The following is a 13,881-nucleotide window of genomic DNA, read 5'->3' on the forward strand; positions in this document are numbered from 1 at the left end:
AGGGAATTGTGATCCCTAGGAATTCAGAAGCACAGGCTTATTCTTAGAGCTCAGAAAGCCAGATAGCACACAGTGAAACTTCCTTTTACACAAACTAATGTATTTGTATATAAACAACATTCAAACATACAGTATGTCATTGCTTATACTTGAACTTATAAATAATACACAGAAAAAGTGGTGCATGAGGCTTTGTACAATCTAGAAAAAAATCTTGCATTTTCATGTCATCTAATCCATTTTAAGTACATTACATGGTACCCAGAGAACATATATATTATAAAAGTTTCCACAGCTGGAAATTTCCCCTGAAATGCAGGGCTCTTCAGCACAGCGCTGGCGTCAGGAACCGGGAAACGCGCAGTCTGAGGAAGAGCGGGACCCTCTTCCTCACACTGCAGGACCCAGGCTGGCGGCAGGGTTTCGGGAGGGGTGCTGGCCTGGGGTCAGGAGGACGGGGTGCCGGCCCGCATGATCTTGAAGAGGGCGTTGACGTTGTTGTTCTTGATGGCGTCCCGGCAGGCGGTGACCACCTGGGTCTTCGGCTTGCCCACTGTGGAGAAGAACAGGGCGAGAGTCACTCAGTCCGTCTGCAGAGCCACAGAACACCAGCCAGAGATAAGCCCCCAAAAAAGACCGGCACTTAATCGTGGTTGATCTAATTTTTTTCGGCACAACCTGAAAGTTTCTGATTCTTCCACCTTTTGTGGGCTGACCCTTGCTCAGGCCCTCACCTCGCAGCCGGCCTGCCCTCTGTATCGCCTGATTCACAGCTTTCAGGCAGCTCAGAAGCGCAGTGTGGTTGTTCGAGCGGATTTTATACTCGTTTATCAGATCTCTGTTCAGGTCGTACAGCTCTATGTACCGCTTCTTCATCGTCTTCCTGATTGGGGAAAAGGAAAGGCAGAGCTCCGTAACTTTTACAACAAGGTCGGAGAGAGCAAAGATTAAATACACACTCGTAACCTCAAGGAAATATGACTGTATTATACAGCATGTGCATACATACAAATCAGGCAATGCTATCTGCCAAAAAAGAAAAAAAATCCAAATAGAAGATATGGGTTGTGGTTGTATTTCACTGAAACATGAGACCAGGTTGGTGTTTATCTTCTCTGGGTAAACACTCCTCCTCCCAGAGCACGTTAGGATGCTGATGTGCTCCATGTTCTCAAAAGAGGGCTCTGTTCCTGGAACAGTGACGCAGGACAGAACAGCACTCACAAGTCCCCCATCAGACGCGCGTCTTCAGCCTGGACCAGCATGTGGCGAATGGCGTTCGAGTGGTCTGCCATCACTGCCGTCAGCTTCTGGTGCACTGAATGGAACTCGTCCACCTAACACAGAGAAGTGGATTACCACTGTGTGATTAGACTGCTTAATGTGCCAGAGATCATTTAACTAATCTCTAGAGACGGCAGTGGCTTCAGCTATAGAATGGGTTAACGAAGGCGCTCTATTCCTTTCAGCTGTACTGTATTTCTGAAGATGGTTTCAGAGTCAGCGGGGGAAAGGCCTAGCTGCCCAAAATGTGCTTCCTCCCTGGTCTTTAAAGACCTGCGCACCTGACAAGGACCCTTTGCACAGGAAATCCAGGTAAAGCACAGAGAGGTGCAGTAAAGGGTGACACGACCGTAGGACACCATTGAAGAGCAAAGGAAAAGCACGTGAGAATCGTGGCTGTCCCTGCATGTTCACGGTTCACCCTGATAAACTGTCACAAGGGAACTGGACTTTGCTATGCATCTCTGAACCTTCAAGTGAGAGAGCTGCCTCAACGCTCACCTCAGTCAGGGTCATCCGTATGTCCTCAAAGTAGGCAGGGAAGTCCGCCTCCACCTGCAGGTCGTCTATAGCCAGGAAAGAGGCCAGAGACTGAACAAGGTCTCCTGCTAGGTCAATGTCATCTGTATTCAATTGGATCTGAGAAAAAATACAATAATTCACTTCCATAAAATTAAACATACTGCATCGCAATGAAATAGGAAAATCAGAATGAAGGTGGGCCTGAAATAAATCTCCCCTCCAAAACAACACAAATCACCATCTTAACCCATCTGTGCTGTCTGGGGGGCAGAGAGATGTGATCTCGATGCCGCAGGAAACACCCCGACACAAGGACTCGTAGTTATCTGTGTCAGCCTGCAGGGTGGCTTGTGTACTGGTGACCATGCGCTGGCCGCACCTCTCCACTGGGCTGCATCCTGATGCACAGCAGCCCTCCCGCCCGCAGCGCAGTGAAGGTGACGTCAGGGCTCTCGAGGCTCGCCGGGAGCAGGAAGTTCTGGTTCAGCCACATTATCACCTTGAAAAACCAGATGTTAAAAAACCCCTGGTGAGAATCGTGACATGTTCTTCTGGATTGAGCTGCTTCTTCGGGCAACTTGTGCTGGAGCTACTGACCCTCTGTGGGCGGTCGTTGATTTGAAAGGTGACCTTCCCCTTGGGTCTGGGGGCAGTGTCGTCTTTGCACAGCTCATACATGGAGAAGCGAGGCAGCTGTCTTGTTATCTCAAACACATGAAACTGGGTGCTGGGTTGCAAGCAAAACAGGTAACATTTAGATAACAACTCTGAAAACACCATGCTCCTATTCCTCTCATAATGCTCGGCTTCTCTTTGAGAGTCTGCAGGGGACAGATATCTTTCATTACGCATGAGGTAAAGGAAGGAAAGTTGCTAGCACTCTTTCCCAATCTGCTGTTGTGCTGAACAGATTGTGTTCTATTATTCAGAAGTATCGCACATTTTTATCTTCTCAAAGCAGACATCAACATTTCTCTGAAGTGCACACCAGAAGCTTTACCTGTTTTTGCTGCCCACAAAGGCTTTAATGTGCAAATCCACAGGGATGTCTTTTGGAGGAATGATGGGGACTCGAACGCAGCCCGACAGGTTCTGCACACTGGGGTGTACGACATGGCTTTCTCCTTCAAATATTCCCTCGGCAAAAATGAGGACAGCTCGGATAATGGTTTCTGCAAATAAAGTTAAAAGAAGTAAAGTGTGGCTTAGCTCCACGTGGAAGTGGCAAACGTCTAAAAATAATTCCGCCTCTGTCTAGGGTGGATTTCTATGATTTTTTAATGCTCGTCTGACAGTTTCAAAGGCAGTCAATTCTGTACCTGAAATACAAAGTTCAAGGACAATGAGAAGTTTTGTGTTCCATTTTCTTCTTTACTATATATAAACCAGGCTTGTGGATGTTAACTCTGAAAGTAATGTTTTAGATTTGCTCTTCTCCTTACGATGGCTATATGTGTATAAGTATGTAAAGATAAAAACATTGACTATGTTTTAAATAAATAAAATAAATGTCATTTATTGACATTGGTGAAGAAATGAATGAAACAGTTGAGAGCCTGTTTTGGAAGAGCAAGTCAGAAATGGCCAACTTTCGGACACAAAAGCATACAAGTTACCGTTGGGAGTTGATATGCAGAGCTCGATGTGAGGGCGCTGGCTCTCTGTGCCAGCCTTGACGGACAGGGCTGTCTGGAGCTGGGTGTTGGCTGGAATAACTCCTCCCTGCGCATCCACCTCGCTGGTCAGACATCCTGCTACACACTGCCCGCCGGAAACACAGCATATGGCTCAAGGCAGGTTTAGCACTTGCATTCCAAAATAGCTCCAATGGGATATCAACACATTCTGCACCTGAATGCTGAATATCACCTACAGACATACTGACGACACACTCTGTGGTATGAGGACTGCATTAAGAGTATTACATACGTATATTATCACAAAACTGCTGTACAAGTAGAGATTAACTTGTCTGAGAGTAAAAGTAAAACTTATTTCCATATTCCTGCTTAAAGCTGAAACAAAGATTTTATTTGTGCAGCAACATCTTTCTCATCAGATTAAAGATGATTAAAGATTAAAGTCTGACATGTAGAATAAAAGAAGGAGCACCTTTGAATTTTCCTCATAGTTACGTAGCTCCAGCAAAAGGTTCTGTTTCCGCTGGCTCAGTTCACGAATGAGGTCCTGTTCCACACTGGTGTCCATTAGGTTCCCCTTCATTTCTTTACTGGCTGGCAAATATCCCCGAACTGAAAAGATCAAAATTAAAGACACCTCATCTATAACCAGAAGAGAGAGAGGTAGACCTACATTACAGAGGTGCAGGTTCAGCATCCTTTAGGATTTCTCAGTCAACTGAAGTCTGCAAAAGTGTTCATTGATCTCCTTCCACTGTGTTACACCCCTCTATTTTTTACCTTCTCCCTCGACAGAGGCGCAGATCAGCTGGGTCTGACCATCCATCCTGTAGTCTCCCTCCACCACACCAGCGACCGAGGAGGAGAAGTTGTCCTTGAAGATGACCTCGCCAGTCCGGTCGCTGCGCGCGTCCATCTGCAGAGGAGATTCAGGAGGTGTGGTTACAGGTGCAGCAGCGTCACCCAGGTTTGCTTACATTGGAAAACAGTAAAAGGCACCCTGGTAGGACTAACAGCTACAATCGCTGACTTAAAACTAGAACTGTCCTCTTCCTGAAAGTCACAACTCACCTTGCCATTAGACCAGCCAGTGATGAGCTCTACGACGCCATCCGCATTTAAATCAAATGCATGGATGCTCATAGCATGGTTTTTAGACTAAGAACAAAACAAAACCCCAATTAGCACATCTACAGTACAGTGTATACTATACATTATACTATAAAAGGTACAGAATAATATTGAATTTTAAGGCAGGATTCAAAAGACCTGGCTAACATGCCAAATCTGGTATGGGCTGGGAGCATATTCCACAGCCTTGAAGAAACACAACAGAAAACACTGTCTCCAAGTCAGAGTTCTGAATTCAAAGTGCATAAAATGATGTGTAGGGAGTTAACAGTTCATTAGTGTGGCCAGGAGTCAGCTGTTCAAGTGCTTCAATTGAAACAGCAGTATTTTGTATTTTACTGTGAAATCCACAAGGTAGCAGTGCTAGGAAGTTGAAGCCTGACATGCTCATTTTTAGTATTTTAGTTGAAGGTGCTTCAACTTCAGAACATGTTTGGATACATCAGCAAACATTGCATAACAATACTCAAACCTGGAAAAGACAATAGCAGGCATAGCTATTCTGCATCAAATTGGGAAAGATGTGAATAAACAGCTACGATGTTACAAACATAAAAAAAGCACCCTCACAACACTGCAAGTGTTGGCACGAAGACTTTGGCTGACTCAACAGTCAAACTAAAGTGACACATTTGCGGCGCTGATCAGGAGAACCAATCGGCATGGCTTTGGTTTCACAAAACTTCGGACGCAGAATGGAACTCTTCTGCAGTTCAATAGTCATCAGTCGTCTGATTTACCGGTGGTGTATTACCTTAATTCTCCAGTAGCGAGCCGTCCTGTCGTACACGCCCACTGTGCCGTTAGCCAGGGAATATCCGAACCGACTCCCATGCATGTGGCAGAGAGAGGTGACTGTCTGCAAAGCAGCAGAGCACAGAGGGATGAAGAGGGAGACGTGAGTTCATGTATGTAGTCTGTTTTCCACCGCTCCTGCTCAATGGAGCCGTTAATCAGGGAAGATGACAGTATTTAAGAAGAAAGGATGTACCTCATTTTCTGTTATCTCTGCCAGCAGCTCGTCTTCTTTGAAAACTCGAATATCAAAGTCTTCTGAACCAACAAGGAGCTGCACAGAAAAGAACCTGGTCAACTGCATGACATCTTTGGGTGCAAACAAACACAAATACAAGCTTGTGTACTGTAAATGTGCACAGGACAATCTAGTATAGCAACTCATTTTTAACAAACCTCATTCTTCCCATCACCAGTGAAGTCACACAGTACCAATGACCGAACATTGTCCCCGGTCACCTAAAAAAAACAGCACATCAACATGTGTCTAAAATAATGCATTTCTATGAATTATTAAAGTTACAGAGCATCTGTATTTATCACACACCAGAATACACAGCATATCCATATATGTGTGCACACAAGCAGGAAATATCCATCTGATCAACCGTTCATGTACAGACTCCTTTACTGTTCTTTTAAATTCTCACAGCACCTGAGCTCAACTGGCAAAAGCATCCTTCGTCTAATGAGAACTACTGATGCCTTTATTGCTTCAGGCTTGTACAATTAAGAGGAGCCTGGAAAAATGACCAAGCAGAGGAAAAACAGAAGGACAACTGGAGACGGGTTTTCATACTGGGAAAGGTGGGGGTACTGAACACATTTTCCAGCTATACTGCACAGCACTGATTCATAAAGATCCTTCAAGAGTTAGCCTTACAAGGTCTGTGGATCAACAGTATGTGCTCTACAGTATGAAGAGGAGAGCAGGAAAACCACCTCCTCCAGTTCCTGAGTCAACATATTCTTTCAGGGAGGGAACTATCTCTTATCAGCAAAATCTGCACTTGGTCCAGCTGTTCCCTGTTTCTGATTATACCACTGAACTTTTCAATAACATTTTAAGTTCTATTACTTTAGAGCCAGTGGTCATGTATTACACTGGTAATGAAAATATAGATAAAGAAAAATATACTGAGAGTAATTAAAAACACAACAAACGCTACTGCATTCAATACTCGGCTGTTGCAGCTTTTAATGCCTGTGGGTAGAGACAGAAATGATCTGCTGGTTGTGTCTCGTTGCCATGTGGGTGGATATGGAGGAGCCCTCCTACCGTCCAGAAGAGGTCGTTCCCCTCGTGATCGAATCCCTGCAAGGCGCAGTTTCCCCCAATTACTGCAAGGGGTGAAGGGATGTCACCCAGGTTCCCCAGAACTATGGCATTGGCTCCATCTGTAATCTGCAATACATAAACAACACATTCTTACCTTTTCAACAAAGAGGGGCATGTTTGTTGTTCACAGCTGAAGATGAAAGCAAATGTGAATTAACAGCATCCTTCATGGTGATGAGCTGTTCCACTATACAGTGGTGATAGAAAGTTTGTGAACCCTTCAGAATTTTCTGAATTTCTGCATAAATCAAAAATGTGATCAGACTTTCATAAAAAGTCATCAAAATACATAAATAGAACCCAATAAAACAAATAGCACACAAAAGCATATACTTTTACATTCATTTATTGATCAAACTGATCCAACATTAAATGTCTTAAACAGCAATGACTTCAACCAAACGTTTATGGTAACTGTGGATCAGTCCCGCACAATGGCCTGGAGGAATTTTGGCCCATTGCTCCTTACAGGACTGCTTCAACGATGTTGGTGGGCTTTCTTGCATGAACTCCCCGCTTCAGGTCCTCCCACAACATTTCTATTTCATTAAAGTCAGGACTTTGACTCAGCCAAACATTCTATCACCACTGTATGCAATAATAATAATATTATTATTATTATTATTATTATTAATAATAATAATAATAATAGCCTACACTTATATAGGCCTTTTCTGGACACTCCACTTAAAGCTCTTTACAGGTAATGGGGACTCTCCTCCACCTCCAGTGTGGAGCCCCACCTGGATGATGCAATGGCAGCCATAGTGCGCCAGAACACTCACCACACACCAGCTCTCAGTGGGGAGGAGAACACTGTGATGAAGCCAATTCATAGATGGGGATTATTAGGAGGCCATGATTGGTAAGGGCCAGGGGCACATTTGGCCAGGACACCGGAGTAACATCACTACTCTTTCCGAGAAACTCCCTGGAATTTTTAATGACCACAGAGATCCAGGACCTCAGTTTTATGTCTAATCCGAAAGACAGCGCCTTTTTACAGTATAGTGTCCCCGTCACTACACTAGGGCATTAGGACCCACACAGACCACAGGGTGAGCGCCCCCTCTTTTAATAACTACCTTTGATTTTCCCAGGAGTCTCCCATTCAGGTACTGACCAGGCTCACACCTGCTGAGCATCAGTGGTTTTCCAGGTGTGAGTTGCAGAGTGTTATAGCTGCTGGCTATATACACTGCTGAGTCCACACTTCTCCTGCATGTCTTTTACACTGATCACATACACAAGGCTTTTCCAGAGTTTCCAGGGTGCGGGTCTCACCTCCCTGTAAAAAATGTCGGCATTGTTGTGCACGTCGTATGCCAGCAGGCTGGTCTGGGAGCCCACCAGCAGGGCGTGGCAGCTGCTGCCCGGGGCCAGGGTGCCTGTGGTGAGACAGCTGACCGCCTGGTTGATGTTGAGCAGGGAGATGTCCGAGTCCTGGGCGCTCTGGCTGACCCGGCTGGAGAAGAGCCGCTGGCTGCGAGTGTGCGGATTGTGAATGAAGACCTGCGCAGCAACACAAAGATCCACAACGCTGCACTGCGACACACCAGCACTTCACACTTCAAGAGCGTGCTGGCGGGGGTCCGGACACAATTTCACTTAAAAAGGTCAGTGTCACGTACTTACAGGACCCCAACCAGAATTGGCAGTCCGTGTGTGGATCTACAAAAACGTAGTCGTGCAGCTTTATTTACTATTAAAGCACAGTACCAGTGCTTTTGTATGTAATTATGTGACCTTTCCAAAACTGATGTGTGTTTACTTGCTGCATGGATCAGAATGACATCACAAAAGGCCTAGATGTTAAATCCCAGAAAAGCCCCACACATTAAGTCATATCCCGAAGACTGCATCCCCCACGGATGCTGTCTCGGGCTGTGGCTGTGTGCGCTGCCAGGAGACGTGACGCGCCCTCACCTTCCCTGCCTGCGTGGCGGCTGTGAGACACGGGTGGACCCCATCGAACCTGCCCACCGCCACCATGCGGGGGTTGATCCTGTGGTTCAGTTTCAGCGTGAAGACTGGAACAAGCATGGCTGCCCCCTGCACAAAGACAAGGCATGACAGCCATCGAGCAGGCAGCACAGACCACACAACGGATACGCAACATCTAAATGTCAAAAAACAGTTTACTCAGATGTCACATCGATGAAAACATTACTCTTAATCTTCTTTATTTGAAAGAATTATTAAAGGTTTTCTTATTGAGAAGGGCTTTTATTTAATTGGTTCTGTAACGCAACGGGGGTTCACGTGGGCGCCCTTGCCTTCTGCCTTCACAGGTCGTCCCTGCACCACTGGGGGCTCGAACCCGGGACTCCCGCGTCACTCTACAGGGACCCAGCTTGTTGAGCTAAAGAGAGCTAAAGAAGAATTGAAGAAAGCTCTTTAGCTCAACAAGCTGGGTCCCTGTAGAGTGAGGTGGGAGTCCCGGGTTCGAGCCCCCAGTGCTGCAGGGACGACCTGTGAAGGCAGAAGGCAGGGGTGCCCACCTGAGCCCCCGTTGCGTTACAGTTCTGTCTCCCTCCTTTACACTCCTACTGCATTCCAAACCCTTGTTGTCATTTATGGTGATTCTGATATCTCCTCTCCTTGTGTGCTGTTTTTGTAAAGCAATTTAAAAGCGCTATTTATCATAATAATAATGTGTTGTTCTTACACTTCGGGTACACAAGTCCCGAGCGTATTGAACTGTTTACCAGTGTAACACTGCCCTCTACAGGACTCTAGTGAACACTGCAAAACTTGAATAAACGAGGTTGAAATTTGAGGTATAAAATACTTGACTTTTTTGTTTAAAAAAGCGGAATTGTTATTGATATTTTAAAATGTTATTTGAAAAATACTAACATTTGAAAGGTTCCTATTGTGTGGCCCGGGGAGGGTTATGCTAAAATTATATTTTGATATACCTGGCCGGAGGAGTAATGACCAGTTATAAAGGAAAAGATGAAGACTATGCAGTGACAGACAGTGATAGGCCGTGTTCTCACCTAACAGCTCCCTACCACTCGAGAGACGTGGTACAAACTTAAACACTGCAGTCCCACAGTGGGATTAACGTGGTATAGTACGTGCATGTCGTAGCCGCGCTAAAATCACGGACCACAGCTGGAAACTGTACCAGTAAAACCAGCCGTCAGCGCGATTAAAGATGTTGGCTGAGCCCTGCGCTCCTGGTCTTGCCCAGTCCCGATATAAACAGCTCGCAGCCTGACAGTAGGCCCGGCGCCGCGTTGCCTAGCAACGCACGACATCTTGACAAAGCTTTGCGCTAATCCCGGCCGGCCGTTTTCTTATTCAACCGCGAGAGGCGAACTAGGAAATCATACTCGTTAATGAAAATATGCAGGTAAATAAAACACACAAAGTTCAGCTTTCTTGGCACAAACACAGAAGACATGACGTATAAGGCAAAAAGTACTCTCGCAGGCTCAATCTCGAAAATCAACTTTGTCGCGCTTGATTTTCCTAGATTAGCCAGGGATGCCCTGACCTAAAACGTGAGGGTACAATTGGACAATTGTTCTATGAGCAAATTCGGACGTGTGCGTTATTGTATTTTTCTTTTAAATGCAGTTTCTTACCGGACGACCCGTCTCAAGCGGCGAACACACTGAGGAGCGTGCAGGCTTAGCTGTGACGTCACCAGCACGGAGACTCTGGGCTCGGGCTCCCGGACTCTACAAGACGGTCGCGAGCCACCGCGCGCCCTCCGTCGCGGCTCCGCACAGCGGCGTTTCCTCGAGCCGGATGGCACGCCAGGGTGGACTGCCAGGCGCGTGCCAGCGAGAGCCTCTCCCCTCCTCCTCCAGCGCGCAGGTCCCACGCATGCGCGCACACCCCGCTCGCCCAGGACCCGAGCTCTCACAACTAGCGCCCGCGCCACCTACAGCCCTTTCTGAAGAGGGAATGAACTTTTTTTTAGATGAACACAGAGTCCTACTTTCTTGGCATAAACATGCACGGTTCTGCAAAAAAGAGAAAAGTCGCTCTGAACTTCAGTAATTCTTGACACTTTCACAACAAGCCTTCGCGCGCTTTTTACTGTTTATTTGCATTTTATGTTATTGAACATGACATGAGTGAAATCTGAACAAATTAGAACTACCGAAACTCAAAGTACTTCTGAATGCAATGCTGCAAATATGTCAGGGGAGAAACAAAATGCGCCGTTTTTCAGAAAATTCTACCACCTTATAAAACAAGTTCGCATATTCTTAAACTGCAGTGAAAACTGTAAAATTGCAGCAATGGGTACAAAGAAAAATACCGTATTCTAAAGCGGATGATGGATTTAGGCAACCACGCAATTACAACATTCAACATATGTCATTACTCGGGATCTGTGGACCCGTGAAGTGTTGTTCTAGACGGTGTTTTCTCCTAATTATCGCCAACCAAAAGGGAGGGGATGAACACGCCGCGAGCCCGGGGCTCGTGCTCTCGCAGTGCCGTGTGCAGAGCCCCGGGAGTCATGGTGACGCAGCGCTCCGGACTCCCGGCCCGCGTGCAGCGGAGAGAGGGGCGCAGCGCTGACCTGACTCGAGCGCAGCTGCGCCAGACAGACAGTAAACACGCGTGTAGGTGGGAGAACAGAATCACCAGACGCCAAGACACCTTGTGCACTGACGAAATAAACACGTCTTTATCTGGCCTTAAATTAATGGGTATAAAGATAACGGGCAAGCGTTTTTCTACCAAGACTTATTACAGTAACTCACACAATTAATAAGTACCATCATTTAAGTATTGTACGTAAAACCATAACTTAGGATTTTATGATTTTTTATATTAGAATTCTATTTTATTAGCATATGCAGCTCACTAGATCAGAAGGTTTACAAAGGATGCCCAAAGAACTTATAATTATACTGATTGATTGTAAATTAATTAAACGGCAATAAATCTTTTGTTTTAGTTATAATCGGTATCAGTTCTCATTATCACATTCCACTGTGCACGAGAAAGACGTTTTTGTTTCGTTTGGAATATACAAATAAAAATAAAAAACATTCTACATCATTTTATTTTCAGGTTTGGGTCTAAGGTTTTGCGATCGATCGTCACATCAGTTGACCATTAAGAAGATCCCCTTATGATCGAGTCATCGCACCGCGTGCACAACAACGCCAGCAGCAGACTGACGACATGGGAATACTGTTTATCCCCTGACGCCCGGAGGAAGGCCCTCAGCCCCGCCGCGGTGAGACGCTTTGCACACCGCCTGGCGACGGGAGCGCTGCAGACAAGACGTGTGCAGGCCGGCCCGTTGTTGACTGCGCGCGCTCCGCTTTGCACTCGGCGTGCCGCGAGCGGCCGCCCTATAAATACCGCGAGCCGCCGGAGCCCGGCACGCACTCACAATCCCCGGAGCCCGACGAGGAGGAAACGCGAGAAAAAAAAATTCAATTAAAAAATGGATCCTCAGTCCTGCGCCTGCTCTAAAAGTAAGTAACGATCTGATTTATAGTGGTTAATAATGTTTCTGACTTCTGCCTTGCAAATAGACGAAGTAAAACGTGATGGAGACGTTGATGTGATGGAAACGGCGTCCTTGGGTTACCTGTGGTGTGATCTATGTTTTATTGATTTTCTTTTGTTTGTTTTATTTTTCACAGCGGGCTCTTGCAGTTGCGGAGACAGCTGCAAATGCACGGATTGCAAATGCAAAGGCTGCAAGAAAAGTAAGTTCTCGCCCTGCTGGTGCTGCTGCTGCTGCTGTAGGCTTGGGAATGGTTTAACGTGCTATAAAATCCTTTCGGAAGCTCCAGTGGCTATAGAAAGCGCTGTGCTGCAGAGCTGGAGGTCTTCACCTGCACTGGAACAGCACCGCTTGGGCTCTTAATATGGTCTCGCACCTATCAGAACTGTTGAAGTAGGTCAGCTCTTTAAACAAGATGTCATAATTATAGACTGAAAGGGGGAATATAACTTTAATTTCGCAGTAAAACTACGAAAACATGAAAATGCTACGCTATTAAACCATGTATACTGAAACAAAGTGTTGGTTACTATAATAACTAGTTTTAGTGAAACAATGTAGCTGTAGCTCCTCTGTGCGTTTGATTTACCAAAACAATGCGGCTCAGGTGGGCGTGCGCCAGGTTAAGACTCGCCGCTACAGACAGCCCTGAAGTACTGGCAGTTCTATTTTCCTGGTGTTCATTGTATGTCCTTGTTTTTCCCTCCACAACGTGGAGAATAACGCGAAAGAGTGCTCCGCGCGAACGGGTGGCCGGTAACCCACGCGACCTAACCGCCGGTTTTGTGCCCGCAGGCTGCTGCGCGTGCTGCCCGTCCGGCTGCGGCAAGTGCGCCTCCGGCTGCGTGTGCAAGGACGGCAAGTGCGGCGCGAGCTGCTGTCAGTGAGCACCTCGCCCTTCGTTTTCCCTCTTGTATAACTGCACTTGAGAATCTGGAAATGTAATGTTTTGTACGTCCTTTTGCTTTAGAAAATAAAAAGATGTCGTTGATTGCGTTCATTCTGTTCAATTGCTCTATCGAACAATGCTGGTTTATTTTAAACCAAACGCGCCCTTCATTGGGGATCATTAAGATGGTGGCTATAATGATAATTCCTTACACTTCTGGAGACTCCACTCAAAGCACTTTTCAGGTAATGGCGATCCCCTCCACCACCACCAGTGTGCAGCCCCACCTGGATGATGCAACAGCAGCCATAGTGCACCAGAACGCTCACCACATATCAGCTATCAGTGGGGAGGAGAGCAGAGTAATGAAGCCAATTCAAGATGGGGGATTATTATTAGGTGGCCATGATTGGTAAGGGCCAATGGGAAGTGTGGCCAGGACGCCGGCCATGAAGGCTGTTCGAGCCTGGCGTGTTAAGGCAGTCCTCCAGCTCCATGAACTACAGCGCCCGTCAGTCGGAGCTCCTGCTCTGCTCCCGAGAGGACTGACACCCCCTGCGCTTCAACACCCTTCCACCTGCGCTGGTTTATTTAATTCGCAAGTTACTTGAGTGGCACCTGTATGATGAGGGTTTTTCTGCTTGGCTCTGAGATCTTGTTAACCATGGAACACAATAGTTAGAACTTCTCCCCTGTTAATTAACATCAGAAAACCACGAGTTCATATTAACCCAATTACCTGGGCAAATAAGGGTTCAATCATGTAACCTAGACTGGGAACTCCCTG

General features: G+C 46.3%; 2 protein-coding genes across 4 annotated transcripts; one reads left to right on the top strand and one right to left on the bottom strand.

Moving 5' to 3' along the window:
- Positions 1-83: 83 nt before the first annotated feature.
- Positions 84-11,183, bottom strand: bbs2 (Bardet-Biedl syndrome 2). Of its 3 annotated transcripts, XM_006641422.3 has the most exons (19): positions 11,060-11,183; positions 10,308-10,621; positions 8,638-8,763; positions 7,996-8,223; positions 6,652-6,777; positions 5,769-5,831; positions 5,569-5,646; positions 5,332-5,436; positions 4,518-4,604; positions 4,227-4,362; positions 3,919-4,058; positions 3,423-3,567; positions 2,807-2,978; positions 2,404-2,533; positions 2,186-2,305; positions 1,786-1,923; positions 1,225-1,337; positions 735-883; positions 84-553 (listed from the first exon to the last, which is right to left on the bottom strand). In XM_006641422.3, the coding sequence occupies exons 3-19, from the start codon at positions 8,752-8,754 to the stop codon at positions 447-449; spliced, it is 2,154 nt and encodes a 717-aa protein (XP_006641485.2). In that variant the 5' UTR covers positions 8,755-8,763; positions 10,308-10,621; positions 11,060-11,183; the 3' UTR covers positions 84-446. The 3 variants fall into 3 exon arrangements, with proteins under 3 accessions (XP_006641485.2, XP_069037495.1, XP_015224014.2); XM_069181394.1 differs by lacking the exon at positions 11,060-11,183 and having other exon boundaries at positions 10,308-10,636; XM_015368528.2 differs by lacking the exons at positions 10,308-10,621; positions 11,060-11,183 and having other exon boundaries at positions 7,996-8,194; positions 8,638-8,761.
- Positions 11,184-12,058: 875 nt separating this feature from the next.
- Positions 12,059-13,196, top strand: mt2 (metallothionein 2). The gene is made up of 3 exons (XM_006641421.3): positions 12,059-12,170; positions 12,342-12,407; positions 13,001-13,196. Exons 1-3 carry the CDS (start codon positions 12,140-12,142, stop codon positions 13,090-13,092), a joined length of 189 nt encoding a protein of 62 aa, XP_006641484.1. The 5' UTR covers positions 12,059-12,139; the 3' UTR covers positions 13,093-13,196.
- Positions 13,197-13,881: the final 685 nt, after the last annotated feature.

Source organism: Lepisosteus oculatus, chromosome 20 (assembly GCF_040954835.1).
Source record: "Lepisosteus oculatus isolate fLepOcu1 chromosome 20, fLepOcu1.hap2, whole genome shotgun sequence".
NCBI lineage: Eukaryota > Metazoa > Chordata > Actinopteri > Semionotiformes > Lepisosteidae > Lepisosteus > Lepisosteus oculatus.

Excerpts from the sequence above, each read along its gene's own strand:
- bbs2 (XM_006641422.3), bottom strand. The coding sequence starts at position 8,754 with ATGCTTGTTCCAGTCTTCACGCTGAAACTGAACCACAGGATCAACCCC. Across the intron at positions 5,647-5,768 it reads CTGGTGATGGGAAGAATGAG|CTCCTTGTTGGTTCAGAAGA; the intron begins GTTTGTTAAAAA and ends TTTTCTGTGCAG. Across the intron at positions 4,059-4,226 it reads CGCCTCTGTCGAGGGAGAAG|TTCGGGGATATTTGCCAGCC; the intron begins GTAAAAAATAGA and ends TGATCTTTTCAG.
- mt2 (XM_006641421.3), top strand. The coding sequence starts at position 12,140 with ATGGATCCTCAGTCCTGCGCCTGCTCTAAAA. Across the intron at positions 12,171-12,341 it reads GTCCTGCGCCTGCTCTAAAA|CGGGCTCTTGCAGTTGCGGA; the intron begins GTAAGTAACGAT and ends TATTTTTCACAG. Across the intron at positions 12,408-13,000 it reads ATGCAAAGGCTGCAAGAAAA|GCTGCTGCGCGTGCTGCCCG; the intron begins GTAAGTTCTCGC and ends TTGTGCCCGCAG.